Genomic DNA, 23,812 nt, shown 5'->3' on the forward strand with positions numbered 1-23,812 from the left:
CATCCCCATTGTGGGAAAGGAAGAGTTCACTTTTCCATTTATTTCGGAAGGCTGTGTTGAAGATTGAGGACAGCTTTGGAAAATGCCCTGGCAGTCTTCTGTAATTAAGCAAAGAAAAACAATCCCAAACCACCACCACCAACAACAAAACAAACAAAAAACCCAAAACAAAACAAAACAAAAAAACAAAACAAACCAACCCCAAAACCATTGCAAAATAAAACAAAGTGAGTAGGTCAGATTTAATCCAACCAAAAACTTCCCAAGAATGAGGGCATATATTTATACCAAGAACAACTCAAAGGACTTCACTTTCTGTGTAAATCCCTTAGGACCACAAGCCTATTTTTGCATGTTTGTGCCCAGCAGAGTCATGCAGGCTGTAGAAACCTGGGTTGTCCTTTGTTACAGCTTGTTGACACCAGCCCCCCACCGCCCTCAGGATCTCTGCCCCTGTAAAATAACAGGGAGGAAATAAAGATCAGTGGAACCAGTGAAGTGCTTCGGTTTCGGTGGGAATCCCAAACTTACGCCAACTGCGCAGCCGGTGTTTGCGGGAGAGCAACACTCCCAGCTGCAGACCCCTGCCCCATCCCACCCTCAGGCCTTCTGGCTCCCGGCAGGCGCAGCCCCATGGGGAGAGGCCCTCCCACCTGTGCCTTCCCACCGAGCTCCCTGTGACAGGGCTTCCCGGGCTGCCCCCCGCCACCTTTATCCCTCTGTCCCAATGGAGGGAGACCGCTGGGGCGAGAAGCGACGCAGCTATGAGACCCCGCTAGGCTTGGGGTGTGCGCGTGTGGGGAGCCTCTGTCACCACACAACTACAACTCCCAGCAGGCAGCGGGAAGGCGTGGGGAAAGAGAGGGGTGGAGCGCATGGGCACTGCGCCTCTCCAGCATGGCTACGGTGCTGTCGCGGGCGCTGAAGCTGCCGGGTAAGGGGTCTGCACCCGCGGGAGGGGGGATGCACTGGACCGTGCTGAATCAGGCCGGATTGGGCCAGGCCGTGGCAGCCACGTTCGGGTATGAGCCCGGCGGCAGGGAGGCGCCGTTGTGGCTGCCAGGGGGCGGTGGGGAGCGTTGCCATGGTGATGTGCCGATGTGGGGAGAGGCCTAGGCTGGGGCGAGGGGCAGGCCCGGTCGCCGTGGGGGCGCTGGCGGTGGGGCCTGATTTTGGTGGCCTCTGCCCGTGTCCCGAGGCAGAGAGAGGGCTGCACCTTGGGGCTCCGGGAGCATCGTGTGCTTCGGCGGGGGGTTTGGGCCTGGCCGCGGAGCTGTGAGGAGCCGTGTGGGGCTCAACCGGAGGAGGCGCCTAGGCCCGCAGGCCGCGCAGAAGTGGGCACAGGGGTCACACAGCCACCTCGAGAAAGCCTTAGTCCTTCTCTGATCCGGTCCTGGTGAGTTTTACCCCCAAAAACTAGGCTGGGAGTCCAGTAAGTGCCACCGGCATTACCCAGGTAAATGTTTAAAGTCTTGACTACCACCTCTGCATACCTTCCAGATGGAGAACTTCACCGAGATGAAAGCATATTCAAGCATAAGGGACTATTGTGTTGAGGAACCAGATCTTTCAAAGATAAGGCTGCAGTGAGCAGCAGCCCAACAACCGTTCTATTCAGTGAGCAGATTAAAAGGGAATGAAAGTAACATTGCAAAATCGTATCTTGAGAGCATGATAGTTGCTGTTGGATGGCCCGAAGACAGTGCCAGTGCACCTGGCTGCATTAACTTAATGGCAAAGTGCATTGTTGCTTCTCCTGACCATGTCTTGCCTTTGGGACAGCTATGGGGCAGAGATAGGTTCCCGCTGTGCACTGCTGGAGGAGGGGTCCTCCCTGGTACCACTCACACTCACCACTACTGTCCTGAAGTGCCTCAGTCCATGAAGCTGCACTCAGTGGCCAGCTCATACTTTGCTCTTCCATCGGTCTGTGAAGATCACAGTAATGTCTTTAGAGCCCTTCCCACCAGCTTTTAGTAACCCATATTGGAAATCATTATTTTTAGTTTATGTAGTGCCTATTATGTATAATTCAAAGAAGTTTTGTTTGCAAATCAGTTTCTTCCTAACTATATATGTGTGTCTGATTGGGAAGGAGTATATTTTACATGAAGTTTGTTTAGCAGAAGTGCAAACTCGTGGTTATAAGTGTGTGTATTGGGGTGTGACCACTGGGGAACTGTACAATAACAAGTACAGGTCTCTTCTGGGAACTCTGGAACCAGCATGATCTATTTGATATCTGCTGTTGGGAGGCACTTGGAAAAGAGAACACACCTTGCAACTGCTGTTAAGAAAACTGCCTTTTCATTGGTCCTTAGGTTGAATTGCATATATCATACCTTGTTTGTGTGGTGAAAAATGCAGCTTTCAACAGCAATGAGAAAGCAGAAAGCCAGTTGCTAGTGCTGTTTTTTTCCTGCTGTATGTCATTAATTACATCAATATGTGGCAACTTATCTCCCCACGGGCTTAGAGATATGTCTGTTAAGGCCCAGTGACTGGCGCCTGCCAACTGCCAGCTGGGGGGAAAAAAAAAGCAAAATCAACAGAACATGAAGTGAGTACAAAGGAGACTGGCACCAGTATGTCGTCATTAGAATAATGCACTCAAAATTGTACTTGTCTAAAGTCCATGATCGGCTCTTTTCACTCCAGAGTGAGTGCAAAAGAAGAGCCTTTCCAGTAAATCAAAACCAGAAAAAAAGATTGCAATTAATATCTTTCAAGCCGTCAGCACGAGAAATGAGTATTTCATTATGAGAGGGATCTGATTCTGACACAGATCACCTCACAGATGCCTCCTTTCCAAATCATAGTTCACGAGTCATATTTTCTTCTTTGAGAGGTTGCATTCTTCTGTTGCAATAGTTGGAAGAGCTGCCTGTGCAAAAAATACTATTAGGCGAATGCATAGGGGATTTGCAGTTGAGAGTCTAACTGCTGTTGAAAATCAGCGTATTTGGGGCATTTTCTCTCTCTTCTCCCTTTGAAAACCTCCTTCTTCAGTATTTGCTTTTTCTTTCAGTGGCTGCAGAAAAAAGAATAAAACCCAGGGTGACATGACCAGTAACTTACCCAAAGACCACAAGCCACAGTTACTTACAGTTACTTGGTTTTATCACTGGTACCATGGGGGAAAATGGGATATGATTTAGAGCAGGTCAGAACAGAAGCAGTTTATTTATTTTACCTGTAGGAGATAGCACAGAGCGGCCGGGAAACTGACTTTGCTGCTATGATCTGCTTCCCTGTAAAGTAGATGCAAGGTTTATATACACTTAAGAGACACTATGCAAAAGACCAGTAGCAAGATGGGAATTATACAGATCTGGTACATACACAAGGCCACGGAACTGCTCAAGGTAGGTCTGGAGTCTCTTTTCTTTAGCACAGGGACTAATTTATCATGAAGGTTACACAATGTTTATTGGTGCAGGAGATAGGGTGAGAGTTTGACCAAGAAGCTGGATCATATCTCTTAGCATTTATACTTTTGCAGTGGAAATCTGGAAACTGCATAGGAGCATTGGATTTTCTGATAGCTGATCATTTGCAGCAGAGGCACTTTAAGCTTTCTCTTGATGGACAAAGTGTCTTTCCCCAGCCTGAACCTTGTCGTTGACCAGAAAGGGAAGAATTTGACTTCTGGAGCACTTCTCAATAAATCGTAGTTCTCCAAGTGGTGTAAGACTGCCTTTGTTTTCACACATTCTTTACTGATGTTTATGTCTCTTTATACTTTTCTGTTGAAAAATCATTTGGGAGCGATTAGTGGAAGAGCTGTCCCTTCTTCCCACACTATGGATACCGGGTGTGGTATCCTTCTTCCCACAGCAAGTGACCTAAAACTCAGAGGAAAAGGTGCATTCCTTCTGCTCTCCTTCCAGCCAGGTGAATCATGAGTTATGTATTCTCTGTAGCGTAGAACAACTTTGGGATGCCAGGCTGAGCACGTCCTCACCAGCCCTCCAGACACATTCCCAAAACACCTACAGTTTGACAGGGCTCTCTCCGAACAGTGGCAGGAGAGCATTTGAATCCTCTGAGATTAGATACGCAGTTGGGTTTCCAATGAATGCTCCAACAGCCATTGTTAAAGGACAGGGTTTTCCATTTTGTTGGCTTAAAAAAAATAAATCAGCCAGGCATTTTATAATTTTATGCCTGACTTTACTGAGTGGCTGTGCCTTGTGAGAACGACAACTGATCTTCTGAGAAAAGATAGAAGGAATGCCAGTTTCTGGTTCCTGGTTAGGCTTAGCTGTGAAATATGACTGAACACCTTTCTGCTTTATAGCTCTTCTGTAACTCTATAGACTCTTTCCTGTGTAGATCACCTAAAGCCCTAAGTCATTGTTGTGTAGTAGCTGTTTTTTAGCCTTTCATCAGTGGTTCTCAGTAGAAAAGATGTTCCTGTTACAGATCATTTGTAGTTGACACCACTGTCAATGTTGCCAACATCTCAGTCCCTGCCAGTTCAAGAAGTGAGTGAGACACAGTTTCAAGGTCCTGTCTGCCTCCTAGAGATTCAGAACAAAACTGTTCCAGGTAAAGCTTGTTCCCCTGTATGCTTTTAGTTGCCCCTAGGGTGGACAGCATGCTTTGGTCTTCTGGGTTGACTGTCTGGAATGAAAATAGTTTAAAAGAATGACAGTATATCTGAAGTAGAAGTATGCTGTTCAGTTGTTTTACTCAAAGCACACCAATTTCCAAAACTGGGAGTAGTCAAGTTAACATAATTGCCTGAGTTTGACTTCCCGGCTACATAGCATTTACTCTTGGGCAAGTAGCATTTGCTTTAAATACCACTCTGACCTGGCTTGAACTGGCACATCTGGATCTGTGATGAGAAGCTGCAAATACCCTGCCAGCAAGTTGTCTCTGGAATTTCTTGTTTTCACTGAGTACTCTTTCAGCAACTTGTCGGCACAAGTATAGACATCTGTATAGACATCTGGGAAATTCACACTGTGCTGTCACTGCTCCATGAGCAGAGAGCTGTGCGTCGTCAAGGTCCATGGCCTTCTCTGCTGTTTGCAGGATGGAGCCATTGTTATCAAGACTTCCTGAAGAATCCACACTTTGAATGCATATTTAGGGCAGATCTGTGTGAAACAATGCAATGTCCCACAGGGGTACACTGGACCGTCCCATAGGAATGTAATATCTTTTAGTTGGGTGCTCTCCAGGAACAGCTTTTTGGAGTGTGTATGTGCACCAGATTGTTTTGATGTGAGTCTTTTGTAGAAGCGTCTAATTCAAAAGGGTCTAATTTAGGTATGAGATCTCATTGGATATCTTTTATTTCCCTTTGTTCAATATGAGTGTGTTGTCGTGGCTGCTCCAGTTAGTGTGGGATGTTTGGCCTTTAGTGATATTGACCATTTAAAAGTGGTACAGGAAGTTGGAGTGAAGGTCCCTTTGTGGGGTTAGAAATGAGAGAAAAAATGAGATGCACGTGCTGCAAGATAGATTCTAGATGATGCAAAATATGGGTGTTATACTAGATACTACAGTACCTCTGTAACTGTGAGTCTGCCTTTAGCTGGAAAACCAGAAGTAAGGCTGGTTTATGTTATGAACTTAGGCAGAAATAATAATCATGAAAACCCTTAAATTTCCACTCTGCAAAACCTTCCCATCATCTTACTGTCTGAGAGTGGTTACAGCTTGCATTTGTATTCTTATTATTTATGCCTTGCGTGTATCACTTCGAGCATCTTTGAGCAGAAGTTAGCTCCTGTCTTGGGTCATCTTTTGGCAAAGGGAAATGAGACACATATCTAGGATAGTAAAATCCTACCTTGAGATAAGAGAGAGAGAAATAGGCAGAGACCCTGCAATGATCAGAGCAGTGGCCATGCCTGGTGGTGCAGGGCAGCTCCCTGAGATGTGATCCTGCACTCAGCTCAGGGCAGTGAGTCTGCCCCGATAAACAGATGGTCCTGGCCTTAGGCGAGTATGCACAGCCAGGCTCTGCACATGCCCTCCTCACAGTCATGCTCTCTTCATCTGTCTGGGGCCTGGGGGAGAAGCCCTAGATGTGCCAGGCATCTGTGGGGGAGACACCTAAAGCTAAGCTGCTTTCTTGCACCACCACCTGAAGGCGTCAATACTAAGTTCTTTATCTTGACAAGGCCAAGCACAAGCTGTCGGTTCTGGTAGGAGCAGAAACCAGAGCAGGAGCACTGTAGTTTTCTACTGCAGGGGCTGGAGCAATTGCTCTCACAGTGCTGAGCTATGCAGAGAAGGTGGTCTCTTAGAAGGGCAGCTCTGGTCCCTTCAGACACCAGGATGGTAGTGGCCCAAAAGGCAAAATTACTTTGCCCTCATCTTCAGGGATTCTATACCTATTTTTATCAACACTGCAAGAAACCATGCACAGTGTTCTATCCCTTCTATTCCTCATGAAGCAGGACAGCAGATGTGGCATACTAGAAGGCAGCAGTGCTGTCTGGACCAGGCAGGATGAGGAGGGAGAAAATGAGTTGCAGATGGAGGCCCCCTTCAGAGAACACAGGCTACAAGTGAAGAGGGTCTGTATCAGGATTAGAGGCTGGCAAATGCTAAGGATGTTCAGTGTCTGAAATCAAGAGAATGCTGCAGTTTAGGTACTCAGAGCATTAGCATAACTTCATGTCAGTGTGTCTCATAACCAAACAGTACCAGAATGCTGTGAATTCCATATGTATATGTACGCACACACACACATACATGTGTGCATGTATGTATATAGGTAATATATATTTACATCTTCATCTCAAGGAAATAAACTGTTGGCATATTTTCTCCTGCAGCTGCTACTCTGAAACATGGAGAGACCCTGTCTTTTCTCTCACACCTCTCACTTGGACCCGTTCAAAATGCAGGCTGCTCTGTTATCCCCTTTGTATCACTCTCCACTGCAGCCTTTTTTAACACTGACATCCCATGAAAGTGAGGAATTCATGCTTTATCATCTCTCTTAATCTCTTTCCTCAGGAAAGAAGAGCCCGGACCTTGGGGAATACGATCCCCTCACTCAGGCTGATAGTGATGAAAGTGAAGATGACCTGGTACTCAACATCCAGAAGAACGGGGGAGTCAAGAATGGGAAGAGCCCCCCTGAGGAGGTGCAGGACCCTGACTCTGATGTGGAGGTTGGGATGACAAAGCAGCACACGTCAGAGAGCGCACCTGAGGGTTATCCTGCAGAGGCGGCTGGGAGTTTGGAGCAGAAGTCTGCTCCCTCCCTCATGCCATACCTGCGCACAGCGATCTTTTTGCTCACTGTGGTGGTCTCGATGATTCTGGTGCTGGTGTGCGCATTTCTAATTCCCTGTCCCCCTAGAGACTTGCATAACACGTGGAACCGCAACCTAGGGCAGGGAACAGGTGAGAAAGCCCCAGGAACAGCATCTGGTGTGGGGGAGGTGGCAGCTCCCAGGATGGGCATCAGTGGGAGAGACCTATCTGGGAGAGCCAGGTCAGAGCAGAGACCGTTCCTCACCACTGCAGATGCTCTGAGATAATAGACAGGTGGCTGTGTCCTGCTCACTCTTCTAGCTGAGGCCTGTGAAATCTGCCATCAGGAGATAACAGTACCACAAAATCTTGTTTCTGTCAACACCAAAAAATATTTTGACTCGTATCCCACCTTTTTGTGCAGATGGTGCACTTTGTTCCAGATGGAGGTGGCCGAGCTCACTTTAAAACATACCATCTCCCTTTCTGCATCCTGGGTTTCAGCAGCATCTCCATGCTTAAGTGTGTGGGTGTGTTCAGGAGGAGAGGGATAGAAAGAAGTGTCTTCTAGCTGGCTTAACTAACCTTATTTCTTTCATCTTCTTGTCCTGCTTGAATCCACAAATCAACATTTGGGATCTTTTGTCATCCTATATGGGCCACTGGTAATATTTCTAAAATATCTCTTATTCTGACTTTTGCAGTAAAGTAACAGTGGTTTGTGAAATAAATTCTGCGAGGTCTAGATATGTCTCTCCCTCCTTGCTTTCTGCCCCTGGCTTCCAAATCTAAGCCTTTCATAAGGTATGTGGCTTCCACATCACTTTGGAAAGTGAAGTGAGAAGCACAAATCTTTTTCCATTAGCTCCTTCTTTTTTACCTTTCCTTTCTCTGACCCAGATACTGTATTTTGGCCTTCCCAAGTGTGGGAAGTGTGGTTTGAGCTGCCTGGCATTGGTGCCTGGCAGACTCTGTGAGGCTTGGCTGCTCATGAGTCCCTCTTTGGGTCCCTCTTTGGGTCAGCCTGCCTCCCACAGTGGGCTGGGTAGCCTTTTTGACAACAGTGTGGTGGTTCTCTATGGCTGTTGCAGGTGGTGTATTATCCCCACTGGAGCTGTATGATGTGAACGGCGATGGGCTCTCTGACATCCTGATTGTCTTCACTGCCTTGATGAATGCTAGTGTCATGGGTAAGCACCACAGCTCCTTTCCATTCCTCTTTCTGTACATGTCAGTACAGACCTTTGTATGTTTGTCGTACATATGGGAAGAGTTCCTGCCACTGCAAATCCACTGCGTTGCTTTTTTCAGAGTTACTTAAAATGGCTGGTGGACTGTGCCTGTCCTTGTGTAATGCTGCTTATAATTTTCATTGCAAGCCTGTGCTCCCATACCTGTTAGGTCAGGGATATCTGTTTCCTCTTATCTCATCTTGGGGCAAGTCTATCTCTTTGTCTTGTATTTGTGCACACTTGATTTGTGGACAGAGCTAAAGTGATCAGAAAGCACGGCTCTTCAAACAGCAATTAGAAATAAGGTGGGAGTTTTCCCCCTTTATTGCATCTCTGTAAGCCCATCGCAAAAGTATTTATCTTTCATCACGAACGTGTACAGTTCTCAGCATGCTCTGAATGTAGCTAGTTGTACCTAGCTGCATCCTGGACTACAGCTACGTTGGAAGACAAAAAACAGGCATTAAAGTTGGTGTAAACCCATCACAGTCTTAAACACACACAGCTGGACGTCAGCCCTCCTGTAGTTAGTGCAAAAGCATTCACACAGTGTCAAGTAGGGATAAGCTTGGAATAGATACCTGATGGAGTGAGTTATGACATTGTTAGTTGTGCTTGGTCCCTGCCAACCCAATGAAGAGAACTTGGGCTGGGGCAACCCCCTAGCATTAACCAGCTGCTCCTCAGTTTGAGGAGAGAGTGGGTTTTGGTTTAGAGAGTGGGCTTAGACTTGCTTTTAGTCAGTGGCACAGATATGCCTTTTGTGTAGTCAGGTCACATGTTTTGCTAGGAGTCAACTGGGACTGTTGTTATTTTGAAATGTATGGGAGTTTATCTTCAGTTGTGATAGGACCATTCCGTGTGGAGATTACAGTAATCACAGTTATGTCTGTGAGCAGGCTGAAGTAAAAGTTGCTTGCATTTGGTATCAAAGCCAAGAGTCCATCAAAGCACCGTAGAGCTTTTTTTTTTTTTTTTTACAGTTACTTTGTGCTAACTCGTGAATTAAGAAAAGACCCCTGAGGGACACCAATTATTTGCATTCAGTCTGTTTTCCACAATAATAAAACTCATTTGGAAAGAAAAAGGGCAAAAACTCTCATTGCAAATCACCACCTTCTGCTCCAGATTTAGAAAGAACCCAGGACTTTCACATGAGGTGGCATCTGTCTTGGCAGTCACTCAAGGTTACCCCTTGGTGCTAGCGGGAGAGGGGATTGGAAGGATCAGTCAATCAGTCTTGTTTGACAGCAGTACATTTCACACCAGGAAGTCAGCACAACTGAGCAGGTGATCTCCACGATCTTGGTTCCTCTGTGCCCAGCTGATCACATTTCTTGCTGTGAGCTCAGGTCCTCTATGATTGTGCTATTGGTTGACAGCCCACCTTGTCTGGACATCGCTGCTGTGGGGTGGGATTTGACCTTTGCTTTCAGGCAGTGTGGATGTGGCTCACTTGAGCTACTCAGCTCTAGGAGCTAGAGCTGGAACTCAAGCAGAAAGACCAAAGGCAGCATGGACATAGCCTCTCTCTCTTTCCTGCTTCTTCCAGGTGTCTCTAGGCCCTCTGTAACTGTGGTGGCCCTTTCTGGTATGAATGGCAGCACCCTGTGGTCCATCCAGCTTCCAGAGGAGACAAGGAGTGTGCAGTGCAAAGGTCTGTCACTGGGGGCACCTGCAGAGCCTGTCTGCCTTGTTACGGGAACATCAAAATTCCTCAGCCTTCTCAGTGCCTCCACAGGTAGAGTGAACTACCAGCATATTAGAAATATGCTACTGGTCTTTTTGTTTTCTTTAAAGGGCTAATAAACATGAATGATTTCGTGCTGGCACTTCAGAGTGGCTGCTATCTAGTGATACACAGGAAGGAGTAGAAACAGTAATGAGTTTCTAGTTACACAGGATAAGAAAATCCAAACCGTTGCAGCTCTGTGGAAGTATCTTCATCATACCATCTCAGAACATTTCAAAGTTTTAATCTGACTCTGTAGCATCCCCATGGCATAAGGGCTATGTAAGGTCCGTTCTCATCAACATTAACCTTTTAGTACAACTTGGCATTTACATAACAGCACTGAAAAGCTGAAAACCATTCTTGGAGAAGTTATATAAGGACATGTGCTACAGCCAGGAAGCCTTCCAAGGAAATTAGGCTCATAAAAGGATTGATTAGATGTGAATGAATACTGCATTTTTAATCAGTTGATCATGTGCACCTCCATTCTCTGATTGCTGTTTGGTTTACCACATTAATTCACTGGCAGAAATATTCATAGGTAGGTATAGGGAAGTTTTTGGAATGAGAACGGAGAGTGGAGACATACAAGAAACCTTGTTTTTAAGTGACAAATGTAGTCAATGAGTGCCAAAGCTTTCAAATTCTTTTAAGGACCAGATTTCTTGCACAGTGTTTCCATAGGAAGGACCATAGGCTGTCTCCTTTGTCAGCAGTAGTAGTGTTATTAATATGCACAAGTGTTTGCAGGTCTGGTCTTTGGTTTGCTTTTGTCATGTAGGGGAAAACTCTACCCTATGGAGCAGCAGCAGCAGCAAAGCATTTTTAAATTCTGACTGAAAAAGCAGAAGTATTGGCAAAAGAATCATGGAAAAATAAAATCACCTAATTTCGTTTTGCCTTTTTTGGGTATTTATTTGCCAATTTGCTAAGATCAGGTTTTACTGAGTTTCCAGCTGGGGCCATGCTGGACTGCTGAACCATTTGACATCACGTCTGCTAACATGCTTTCACCCTGAGGCAGAGTGAGCATGCCATGTTGGAAGGGCTATTTGCTGATGGGAATTTAACAGACACACAAATTTGCACTTTGAATATCAAAATTGCCCATCTGTTCCCTTTCCTGGCACCTACCTACATACTTTACTGTTGGCTGAGGGAAACAACTGCTGTGCTGCAGAGCAGCACTTGCATTTAGGTTCTCTTTCCAAGAGCAAACCTCAAATATTCTGTGTTATTTCAGGAACTGTTTTGCACTCAGGACTTTCTAGAGAGATGCTAAGAAGGAAGAGCAGCAGGACTTAAGGCATGACTCAAAGACAATCTGCAGAAGTGCTGGGGAAAGGACTTTGCTTCCTGCTACAGCTTGTCCCAGTCTCTGGCCTTGTCTTTCCTCTTCTCAGAGAATGGGAGAAATAACCTTTCTTGCTCCCTCCTTCAATAAGGTTTTGTGGAACCCTCTGGGGATGCCTGCTGGTTCTCCAAGTGCTTCAGGCATCTTTCATCCTGTTTTTCCACAGGCAAGACCATCTGGACTCTGAATTCCATCCACCTTTCAAGTGGGATCTTGGCTGCACCAGCTGCAACTCTTCCAGATGTAGATGGAGATGGTTTTAGGGATATTGTTGTTCTGGCTCTCAAAGAGACACAGGTACAGCGTATAACTGCTCAAGGTTTGAAAGGACTGTGACTATGTAGAGGAAGAACAGGGAGCCTGATCTGGAAAGGCTATAACAGGAGCTGCATGAGCCCCTCATTTTCATTCCCTTGCATGTCCCTGGAAAGCATGTTTTTCCTTTTAAGAGGTCAGAGCACTGAGATCAAGCAATAACAATACTACCTGCATTTCTTGTCAACTGGGAATGAACAGAAGGGTTATTATTCACCCCTTGAGAATTACCTGTTTCTGTTCAGTGAAGTCGTGGTTTGAGTTGCTGTTTAGCAGCAGCATAGGGAGCCATGTTGAGATAAATCTCTGGAGAAAGGAGGATTCAGCTTATATAAAAGAAATACTTGTGTGATTAATGCTGATGTGGATTTCCTCTGTGCTCGTTCCTCCAAAATTCTAGCATCAATATTGTTACAGGAATTCAGGTTTTTGAAGTCCTTTCCATCTCTGATGCATTTGCAGTCAAGAGAAAAGAACAAATGTAAGATGCCCAGGAAGCCAGAGGGAGAGACCACTAGCTAGACCTTGCTGTGGGGGGAAAGAACAACAGAGCTTCATGCTAGGGGGACAGGGGAAGATTCTGAAAGCACAAGTGTATGAAAGCACTGATAAAATTTTCTACATATGTCTCTGCAGCCTGATGTGTTTTTCATCTTGGTGTCAGGAAAGACTGGAACTGCTTTGGGTGGGCCTGTGAGGTACAGCACCAATGGGGAAGGGAAAGTGATTGGTCCCCAAGTCCACATCACCAGTCGGGGAGCCATCTACATCCTGTTTGGTTTTGGTAAGATGCACCTTGCCTCTGCAGCACTTCACCTTACTGAGAAAACATTAATTTTACTTAAAATGGCCCAAAGAATCCCTGGGGTATTTTGACCATGCCTTTTGCTGTAAAAGCTAGGAGTAGTGGGCATGGGAACAAGTCTCACTGCCGTGGTGGAGAAAAGTACATGAGCACCAATACCTACTAGTCTTGAATACCTTGGAATTTCCCAAAGGCACATCAATGCCAGGGATGTTCCAGCTCTGGGCATTTATTTGTTTTGTACTACAACTGCAGTTGTTCCAAGCACCTTCTGTACTACTAGGGTGCTAACTTTTGCAGGCAGGACTCTTCATCTATACTCTTCCTGGCAGGTAATATTCAAGCAGTTGCCCTGAGGGATCTCTTTACTCAAGCCAGAAACCGGGACAGCTTTTCTGCAATGCTGCAGCAGGAGGAACCCGAGTGGGAAAAGCGCAGATCTGTCAACCTGTCAGAGCTCATTGACATTTACAGGTAGGAAGTGGACGTGTCATCTTGCTTCTGCTGGGAGAGGAAAAGGAGGATAGGCACCTCTTAGTGCTCCTAGAGATGGTCACTTCTCCTTCAGTACTGTGCTTTTCATTGTACAATTGATAACAGTACTCTGGGCAACCCATTGTTTCCCCCGTGCCCTGTATGAATTTCAAAGTATGATAAAAGGGAGTCCGTTCAGCTTCTTGTCATTTCTCCCAATGCCTGTACATATCTGGAGGGAAAAAAAAAAAAAGATGTTCCCAGCTAACAGAGTCCCTTTGGGAAGCTCAGTCTATGTACAGCATTATGCGCCTGGATTTCTCAGATCATTCTTCTTTACTGCCAAAGTGTGGTCAGGGTCAGCCTGGATATGAATAAAAGGAGGGAACAAATGTGAACCCACAAACTCCTTGTTTTGTGTAGTAATTCAAGATGTTCAGAAGATCCCACATTAATTTAGTTCACTTAACTGAGGAACCCCCAAAGGAAGGTATGCTTCATCACTGTGAAAAAGATGGGCATCTCCAAGAGTAGTTCTCAAATGTTAGGTAGGATGAATTGTCATGGAGACAGGTAGCTGGTGCTGAGATGTGCAGATACAAGCCTTGGAATCTCCTCTCTGCTTTCCATTTGTCCCAGTGGGGGTGTTGAGTTCCTGCAAACAATGAAGACACCTGACACAAACTGCAGCAGTCTGCTCATCACAACCAAAGAGGGCTTGATCCTACTGCGGGGGCAGGACCTGGAGCCCCGCTGGACCTTGGAACTGCAGAACATCAGCAGGTCACATACTGGGAGTATTTTTCTGCCCTGTTTCTTCCTCTACCATTTACTGCCTTTCACTTGTAAGCACATGTGCTCCTTAAAAAGCAGTTGGGATGAATTCTCCAAATCTGCAGAGAGATCTAAGAACTGTAGGTGTGCAGATGCGTTGCTGAGCAAGTGAGAAAGGCAGGGAGAGTAAGGAACAGAAGGCTGGAAACTTGAGCTGTGTGATTATGATTGATTATGAATAAGGGGCTTGATTCAGGCACCCAACACTGGTGTCATGGGAATGTCATGGTGTTGGAATTTAGGGGTTTACTGGTGTGTGATTCAGCCCAACTCCTGTCCCGAGCTGCCACTTCCCAGCTCAGTGGAGAGGAGCTGTTGCGTTAGTGATGTTAAGTATTTAGAGAAAGGTGTATTGAGTGTGGCTAATGGATCTTAATGTTCCTTGAAAGTTGAAAATGAGCATTCTGATTCTGGAGCTCATTCAGTCAGCACACCATCTATACTAAACGTAAACCCTAAATTAATACTACTCATCCTCTCGTTTCACACATGGAAATTAAGTAATTTGCAAGATCTTGTGGGTTGATAATAACCATCCATTTCAGCTTGCACAGTATTGAATATTTGAAAAGGGCAGTTGGGCACAATTGAAGGAAATTGCATGAAAAACAAATTGCTTGCTCTGCTATCTAGAGGGAAGAAAGCAGCTCAGTGTTACCTGTCAAAAGCATCTATAGGAAGAAGGCATTGGAACTTCATTAAGCATAAAAATAGTTGTTTATCTAGGTTTGGTATTCAGATAATGGCCACATTCGTGAGGTCTGATGGATGACATTAGCAATGGCTTTTAGGAATGGCTTATGTCTAGTGGATCATACTATGGGGAGAAGAGAAGGGCTAAAGGTGTTTTGGGTCCAGAGTTCTGGACCTTCTGGATGTATCTGGGGTCTAGTTTAAAGGGTGTGTACTGACTAAGCAAAGCCATTTATAGATGCTGTAAAATCAGTTACACACAAGAAATTTCTAAGTGGACCCACTGATAAATTGAAAAAATCCTATGGGTTCAAATCAGGAAGAGCTGAAAGCTGCTTTGCCTGTTGTATTCACAGAATCACAGTTGGTTTGAGGTTGAAATGCAGCTCTGGAGATTGCCTGGTCCAAGGTACCTGCTCAAGCAGGATCAGCTAGTGCAAGTTGCTCAGGGCTGTGTGCTGTCAAGTTTTAAATATCACAAAGGATGGAGACTCCACAACCAATCTGAGCAACTAGTATTCCAGATTGCTGCATGCCAGCTCTGCTTTTTATGGTTCTGTGCCCCCTCCCAAAGGACAAAGTACAACACATATACAGGAGCTGCCAGATATGCACTGAAATACAGTAAAAGCAATTCTTGGTCAAGGCCACTGTGATAAAGCCCTGGGCTACCTGTTTTCTTAGAATTAAGAGAGACATAATTTGGTAGACTGAATATATTGTGAACAAGCATTTATGTAAGAGGGTTTTGGGTTTTGTTTCTGGGGGAAGTAGGACTTTGAGAAGTCCTGTTTTAGCAGTGCAGGCTGGGGGACAAATTCAGCTCAAGGGGGTAACCACAGTCAAACAGACCGAAATGCAGTTTCTTGTTAGACAAAGCTTACAGAAACAGGTGAGAACTCCCCTTTTTGTTGGTAAACCTGCCCAAGCACACCATTCCAGCCAGGCAGACTGAGTCCAGCACTTTGGGAACAGTCTCTGAGAAAAACAACCTGGCTGCTGCAGATGTGCTGCATTTCCAGATTGGTCTGGACAAGATCGCTGGAAAACCATGAAGACGAATCAGTAGTCATAAAGCAAGGGGGGAGTTCAGAGACCATGAAATTGAGTAAGCAGTTGAAAATTGTGTTGTAAATAGATGTTTCAGATGAGAGAGGATTAATAGCATGTTGCTGTGGGGATTACTGTTGGGCAGTAATAATTACTAGCCTTCTGGTTCATTTGAGGAAGCGCCATGGGGATTTTTCAGTTGATTGGTAGCATCTAAAATACATATGTGTGTCTACAGTCTGTGGGATTTGCTGTCTGACTGTAACCATAAGACGCATCTGAAGAGAGGTTTTAAGTTTGTGCCCATAGGATACAACTACCTACTACTTTCTTTTGCTGCTTGAGGGCTTTCACGCTATAGGAGTGTCCCGTGATACTGCCCTGAAAGCATTGGTTCTGGTTGCCAAAGGTGTCTGTAGAGTGAATGGTACTGCTGGAGTATGTATAAATAGTCAAGCCACTGCTGTACTGTGATACTGATGTTCAGGAGCCATACTCGTATGCACATTTTAAAGAGGAAGCTGTTAAGAAATGGAGAAAAGGGCTAGAAAAAAAGCTTTAGCATGGAAGATTTAAGTCAGTGTGTTTCTGTGATGAAAGAGAACCCTGACAGATGAGTTCATAAGCATGTGTAAGTCATAGGAGCTAACAGGGATTTTCATCTTGCTATAGCAAGAACAAGTGCCTTGCAGCAAAAGCCATTCATGCTCAAGAAGATGAAAATGGAAGCATGTTTCTTTGGGTGAGATTAATCATTAGAACTGACTGTCACGAGAAGAGATGAATTTATCTCATCTTTGTATTTCTATAACAAACCTCATGGATAGTCTAGTCAGTGTAAGCCTATTGACACTTGGTTATTTGGCAAGCAATTGACAGCAATCTGTCATAAACAATAAGAGGGAGGACATATTCTGATGAACCTTCCTTGCCATAAAATCTCTGATTCTGTGAATCTCGAGGAATCGTTTGTGCTTCTTTAGATCCATGTGTCTAGCTGTAGTGAATTTAAGAAAGAGCTAAGACTCAGAAAGCCAAAGGCAAGCAAGATGGTTTGAAGACAGTTATGAGAGATATTCAGGTAATAGTCTTCTGTCTCCCAGAAGGGAGAGAGTGAGAGGGGACTTCATTTAAACTGCTGAAGGTTATAAAAAGGCTTGTAAAACCGCTGGCAGTAAGAAAACAAAGAATCATGGGCTGACATTAACGGAAGGTATATTATGAGCCATTTCACACAGCTAAGGCAGGTTGGGAAATATACTTGCAGCAGGAGGTCAAATCTACCAATGCATTTTGAGAGGGCTGGGTAGTTTTTTATGACTGTAGCAAAACTGTGCAGGTTCTCATGCTAAGGAGAGAGTAATAGAGAGTCATGTCACAGGGTGGTAAACGCATATCTACACAGCCCAGCAAGGGATTTCGCCCCCAGACAGCTCTGAAGAATGGGTTACAAGCACCATGGGCTGCTTGATCATTTCTCACTTTTGTGATCCACCAACAAATACTTTCGGTCTGTCAGAACAGTTCTGAGTGGATGAAAGCTCTTATTTAGCATGGCAAATCCTACCTTTTCAAGAGGCAAAATGGAGGATGAAAGCAACGGTGCTGCCTCCATCTGAAATCCCTGTTTTTCAGCCATGGGGCTGAGTGATTCTTTTTCCAAATTTGCAGCGAGCCCGTACCAGGTTACTTCAGTGCTGACCAAACTCTGGACTTCCTGCTGCAAGCACAGACCGGAGATGGGAACAAAAAGGTAAAACAAGTAAAGGCAAGGAGGGCAATGGCAGCATAGGAGCGAGGGAGGTTGGGTACAAAAGGACAGGCATTCCCTGCTCCTTGCTCTTTCTGTTTCTGTGCTGACACTTAACCACTGTGTGGTCACAGGCATGAAATGGAACAGCACAGACCATGCAACTGCAAGGGGACTCTGCATGCCCATACCTGGACACCCATTAATGCTAGATCTCTTCCCTGTCTTGAGGTGATGGTGGTGGATGGCAAATCTGGCCTCCCTCTTTGGAACCAGGAACTGCCATGGCAGAAGCAACAACTCGATGCACTGTCAGTCATGACTTTGGACAAGAAGTCTGTTTTTCTCTTCTGGGCTGATGCAGCGCAGCCTGTGTTACAAAGTTTGGTGAGCAGGCATCCTTTCTTCACTTTGAAGTTTGTCTGTGAGACATATAGAGTCTCTGCCTTTTATTCCTAATGTAATTGAACTTTAAACCTGCCGTATAAGAAGGCTGTCAGGGACATCTTTTCCTCTTGACACTTTTGACTTCTCTGAGCCTGAAGACAGAAGTTTTTGTGTGCTAAGTCTTCACCAGAAAGCTTTATTGACAGAAAGTTTGCATCCACAAAACCAAAACTTTCTGTGTGAATTTAATGTTTTTTTTTTCTGCAACTGAGATATTTTTACTGCAGATTTGTTCCCAGCCCCAGAGCTTTCCTCTGCATGCAGGCATGCAGGTCAGCATGGGTACTCAGAACTTCTAGACTGTAGCCCATCAAGCTGTCTTTGACAGAGCCAGATATCAGCCTTGCCAAAGAGAACTTGTGGAACAGATTCTGTTTTAGAAATAAAAACTTTACAGGATTTAATCTGTGTAGGACCATAGAGTTTTTGATTCTCTGATCCATATAAAGACAGCACAGTGTCAGAAAACATCTTTATTTCTTCAGCAAAGCTAGACTCCTCTTTGCTAGACAGTTGTAAGGTTTTTGTCTGTCCTTGGTTCCAACAGCATCCTGGTCCCAGACCTGAGCACCCAGGGCTTCACCACCTCTATCTCCTCCATCCTGTTTTTCCTACAGTCCTTTTGGACCTCACCAATGCAACAGACAAAGTCATTGCTTCAGCAGGTGAGTACAGATGGAGGAGAAACTGTCGGCTAAGCGAAATATGGAGGGAGAGGTAGCTGTGGGAAACAGTGGGGTGTAGTTAAGCCTTTAAAGGTAGCACCTGAGGTCCACCACACATAGGCCAGCAATGGGAAGTAAGATTCATGTTATTTGGTCTTGTCCAAACCCTACTTTGCAGATAAAAAAACCACAAAGTTTCTTGCACATGTTTAAGCAAGGAAAGGTCCGAGTTCGATTTCATGAATGTTTTACGCCAGAGAAGTTTCCTTGCTTTCCATGGAGCTATTTGTGATTTAAGATAGTGCTTGAAGAATCACTATAAAACTTTTCTCTGTCACCTCAAGGTACGCTTCTGCCTTTGTTGGCTGTCTTCTGCTCCCAGGGGAAGCAGCTGTGCTCTGTGCTCTTTCTTCATTTTTCTTTTTGGACGGGGAAATACAAAATATTTAAATGTGTGTTTTCAGGGAAAAGTGGATCTGGATTTAACACCTGTACAGGACTGTACAGTCCCTGTTGGATTTCCTTGCTCTTTCTAAAGCAGTTCAGCCAACAGCCAGCTTATTGAGCATGGCAGCATTTGGGATAGAAGATCAGTTCATCCAGCACAGAGTCCAGTGGGCCAGGAAGCATAGAAAAGCTGCTACATAATGATACAGCTATTTGGGTTTGTATCAAAAAACACAGCTCAGTCAAGAGCAAATAGAATATAATTTTTAGAGGAGTTTATTAGAAACTGCAGTTCCTGAGGTCCGTACAGATTATTTTGCAGTGACTGGAGTGAACCTACTTGCTCGTGCTCTATAGTGATTAAACAGTAGCTGCTAAGAGGTGTGAGAAGGAAAGCTCTCTGAAAGTGAGCTGCATTCATGAAATTTGTGCATCTCTATGTCAAGCTCCAAAACGTCTCCTAGAACCATATCTTTTTATTTCTGATCTAAATTTCAATTTATTTCTATGGAAAATTTTTAACTTAAAATTATTTTCTCTGATTAATTGAGGTACATGCAATTGTAAAGGCAAACTTAATATACCTTCAGTCTAGTGCATGTTTTGACTGAGTAAAGACTGTAAGATTTATTTTGGAAGAAACATAATCATTTACTCCTCACCAGTATTTTCTTGCCCTTTTCTGATGGACTAGTTGGAATTAACGACCTCCAGAAGGATGCATTTCATATCACTGTGACAACAACTGCAACCTCTGAAAAACAGCCAGGATTTCTCTCAGTCAGCAAGCTGGGCCTGAAGTGGGCCATGATGAGCCAAGGTCGAATGGTCTGGCTGAAGGACACCACTTCTCCCCAAATCAGCCGTGGAGAAGTGAGAAGATTTCTTGCCCGGCTGAAGTTTGTTGACTTTCCTCACCGGGTGAGATTGCACGGGAATCCCTAATGAAATACAGACCGTTGAAAACATCTGATCTCTTTCCTACAGACACAGTTAGGTGCTCTTTGTAATGCAGAGAGGATGTTTGCAGAGGCTTTGCTGAATGCAGAGAGACTTGCACAAGACTGGCTGTCCCTTTTGAATTTAAACTGCACAGATTGTGAGGTCTAACTGTACTTTGACAGTTGGACAAGGAGTGGTAGCTTAGATAGAACCAGGGATCAGCAACTGAGAGATTCACAGAGGGAACAGAGAGGTGGGACAGAGGTCACTTGTTTTGACATGGGCAGACAGGTGCCCAGATTCAATTGCTGACCTATGAATTGTCACTTTTCTCTACCAGACTTTATGATAATAGGTTTTGACTTTATGTTTTTTGTTTGTCTTTCCTTCTCCAGCTCTAGCCTGCTGGTTCCTCAGATTTTGGTTGGACGCGTGGCCTGTATGGGGAACACAGGAAGCTGTGGATCTTCAGGAAAACTGTTGGGTAGAGGAAACAGGGGCTAAAAGCACTTCCCCTTTCTACAGCTCTGTGGGGACTGCTGCTTGAGGCAGGTTTGTCCAAGGCAGACCTGTCCTGTACCAGAGGAACTTTGTTCAGCATCTCCCCATCCATATGCTGTTCTTGCATGCTTCCCTCCAGGTGACACAGAAATGTGAATTTAGATTTTATATACATATATATATAAACCCCCAGGTTTTATATATATATGTATCAATTTATAAAATATATGTATATTTTTTGTATGTTTAATTTATAAATGAGATTTAGGACACTCCTTTTTATGTCCAAACAGTATTCCCAGACAGTCAAACAAGCTCTAGGCCTAGAGTGGCCATTATGACTCAAGGCAAATGGTGTGGCTAAAGGCACCATCTGCTTTAGTCTTTTATATTTTTGGACAGAAGCCTCTGTCTGGCCCCTGCAGGGCTAATCTTGTCTACAGCCTTTCCTGCGCTCTCAGCCCTCTTCTCCATTCTGACTCCAAACTCACAAACATGTTAGGTCTCTGGCTAAATTACCCAATCTAGAGAAAGATGGTTCCCACAGCATTTGCTGGCTCTTGCACTTGTATATTTCTTTCCGCAGTTCCAAGTTCACGACAGGTTCATGTGGGTGATGTAGAAGCAAAAGGTTCACATTTATATCCATTGCTAAGCTTTTTATAAACGCAAAATGCCACTGTAACATCACACTGCAGTCCAATGGACAGAGTCCTTTGCAAAAGCATCACAGTCCTTTTGGGATAGGTTCCCAGCAGATCCCCCCAGCACTGTAAAGATAACACTAGATACAGTCATAGCAAAGCTGATTCTTGCACCACTGCTTCAGGGTTTAGAGCTCAGGCGGAGGCAGAATTGGAAAGCTTTTCTGTGCAGTTAACCCATATTCTGGGCTTAGCATTACCATTCCCTTGCCAGCCCAGCCCTGTGTGCAGTTCCAGGAGGAACAGGCTACCCCCAGGGCACATTTGCTCATAATATGTTTAGTGCTTTGAAGTGTGCCTCTGAGTGTGCCATCAGTCTCCTGTGTTGTAGTTGCAGAGCATTTATATGTATCTTCTTGGACTGGAAATGACCATATGAAAGCAACCACTCTGTTGCCTCAGCAGCTTCCCACAGTACAGGACAGCATAGGAACTCTTTTCCTAGTATGCCTTTCTAGGTCTGACCTTTGACATTAGGCAGAACCAGGACGAGATGAGAATTGCAAAGGACTCCTCTGTTCTCCTGCTGACACATGCCCTTCCAACCTCCCCATGCTTCCCTTTGAGTGGTGAGGTGATGGCAAGACTTCGACTCTCCCTCCAGATAAACACATTTACCATGGGTTTACTCTCCTGGGCTCTCGACACCTCTCCTTGCTATGTCACTCTCTCTTTGCTATCCCTGCTTCTCCATATAAAGTTTTAAAGTTTCCAGGATTTCCCTTCAGGATTAGCTGTAAGCCCTAAGGCTGGTTCTTGGGCCCTCCACTCCTTATGTCAGAGCCTGTGAACAGTTTGTATAGGTTTAATGTTTTTTTTTGTGTAAATAGCTTTGTATATATTAGCCCAACTGTAGCAATGTCTCCAGGCCTGGCTTTTTCTTCCATACAGGGGTTAGTATTTATAATATATAGTCAGTTAATACAGCTGCATAACAGGGACTGAAAGTGTGAGGACCAGTAACAAGGATTAAATAGGAGTCCCCTTCCCTCTTTAGCCACCACCTTGCTGGGAAAGGTGAAGTGACTGTTACCTGAAGTAGTTATTCTCCTGAGGTTCTTCTTGAGAGAACTGGTATTTGAGTGCAGTGATGTTTACTGTGAGGGTGGTGAGGCACTGGCACAGGTTGCCCAGAGAAGCTGTGGCTACTCCTTCCCTGGTAGTGTTCAAGGCCAGGCTGGATGGGGCTTGGAGCAACCTGGTGTAGCAGATGGTGTCCCTGCCCATGGCAGGGGGTTGGAGCTAGATGAGCTGTAAGATCCTTTCCAACCCAAACCACTCCATGATTCTATGATGCTATGTTAGCTCCTCCATAATGTGAATTCACCCTGCCCGCACACACATCCCCACTGTGAATAAAGAGTCTGTCTGTATATTGTTGGGAAAATGTATTTGAACTGTGAACTGCAGTGGAGCAAATAAATACCATGTACAGCATCATGTGTCATGTGAATCAGTGGGAGATTATGAGTTTGCTTGTTTTGGGGATTGTTTGTGGTATTTTTACAATAGGGAGAAGGGGACAGATGAAATGAAGGAAAAAGCAAAAGCCCAGCCAAGGATCCTTAAAGGTTGTGGAGGAGCATAGTAGAAAGAGATGGGCAGGAAAGTGCCACAGAATGAGAGATTTTGGGGCAAAAAACAAGAAAGCGTCATGTGGGAGTAAGAAATAGGAAAGAGGAGGAGAAAGATGTCTGAAAGCAATTCCCCATTCCTATTGCAGCAGCACTTTAAATCTGGGGGCAGGGAGCAGAGGAGGTTGGGCCTAAATATGAAGAACGAACAAGGTGTTCAGAGAGGATTACAGCCAGTCAGTAAGAGCACCAGTGCTCTTCACTGTTAACACTGAACCGGGGGTTGCTGGAAGGTCAGTGTGACACCATCCAAATAGGCCCAGCACTGCAATTTGCTAGCTGGATGGTGCTATCTATTCCCAGGTACAATAGTGCTGGGATTAGGACAATTGCCTCAACTGTCTGCAAGTCTGAAGAGACAGCTGGCACCAACAACACGTCCCTCTGGTTTCACCCTTCCCAGATGAGGACACCAGTCAAACTGTGATCGGGGAGGACCTACCTTGCTACCGCCTGACACTGCTGTTGCCCTGTCCCAGTGCCCACCTTCTCACTCCCTGAACTGTAGAGAAAGAGCTCCCCAAGAACTTGATAACACTGGTTCTAGTGTTTGGCTCAGAGCTCTTGTGCTTCCTAGACCCCACTGCTCTGCCCCTGTGCACTCATCCCTAACAATGGTCCTCCCCGATTGTCTGTCCCAAGACCTCATCCAGATCCAGCTCTGGTTCCCGCTGTAGCACTTTCTGCTGCAGATCAGAGTAGAAGTCGACTCCCTCAGAGACTGAATGGAGGGGCTTGTCCTGGGGCCCATAGTAGCTGCTTATTTGCCGCTGTATGAAGCACTGGTGGTGCTGAGGCTGATCCTTGAAGCACCCATCATAGCCCTTGATGTGGTTCCTTTTGAACTCCAGCACCGTCTTGGTGTAGGTGTTGAGAGTGGTGACAGCAGAGGCCATGCAGCAGGTGAAGGAAACCCAGGCCATGCTGCAAGACAGACACAAGAATAGCACATGCTGTGAGAAGCCAAGTAGTGTAAGGAACTGAACTGCATGCACTGTGATAC

The 23,812-nt window shown here is 45.2% G+C and overlaps 3 protein-coding genes across 6 annotated transcripts in view; 2 read left to right on the forward strand and 1 right to left on the reverse strand.

Annotated features, from left to right (window-relative positions):
- The window catches only part of LOC134166482 (histone H2B 5-like), a 218,780-nt gene that overhangs the window by 111,790 nt on the left and 83,178 nt on the right, over positions 1 to 23,812 (forward strand). The window lies entirely within an intron of this gene.
- On the forward strand, positions 790 to 22,612 carry FAM234B (family with sequence similarity 234 member B). Its single transcript, XM_062624153.1, has 13 exons — positions 790 to 934; positions 6,985 to 7,377; positions 8,319 to 8,417; positions 10,012 to 10,200; positions 11,715 to 11,845; positions 12,500 to 12,647; positions 13,001 to 13,142; positions 13,782 to 13,925; positions 17,391 to 17,472; positions 17,701 to 17,856; positions 18,464 to 18,581; positions 19,723 to 19,949; positions 20,366 to 22,612. The coding sequence occupies exons 1-13, from the start codon at positions 898 to 900 to the stop codon at positions 20,369 to 20,371; spliced, it is 1,872 nt and encodes a 623-aa protein (XP_062480137.1). The 5' UTR covers positions 790 to 897; the 3' UTR covers positions 20,372 to 22,612.
- Positions 22,549 to 23,812, reverse strand: part of GSG1 (germ cell associated 1) — a 90,390-nt gene continuing 89,126 nt past the window's right edge. For all 4 annotated transcript variants that reach the window (XM_062624157.1, XM_062624155.1, XM_062624158.1 and 1 more), the window contains one exon: positions 22,549 to 23,733. In XM_062624157.1, coding sequence (XP_062480141.1) covers positions 23,418 to 23,733 — 316 coding nt within the window. In that variant the 3' untranslated portion in view covers positions 22,549 to 23,417. The remainder of the gene's footprint in view (positions 23,734 to 23,812) is intronic.

Source organism: Pezoporus occidentalis, unplaced genomic scaffold (genome assembly GCF_034315485.1).
Source record: "Pezoporus occidentalis ecotype Australia unplaced genomic scaffold, CSIRO_AGI_Poc_V1 ctg263, whole genome shotgun sequence".
Classification (NCBI taxonomy): Eukaryota; Metazoa; Chordata; class Aves; order Psittaciformes; family Psittacidae; genus Pezoporus; species Pezoporus occidentalis.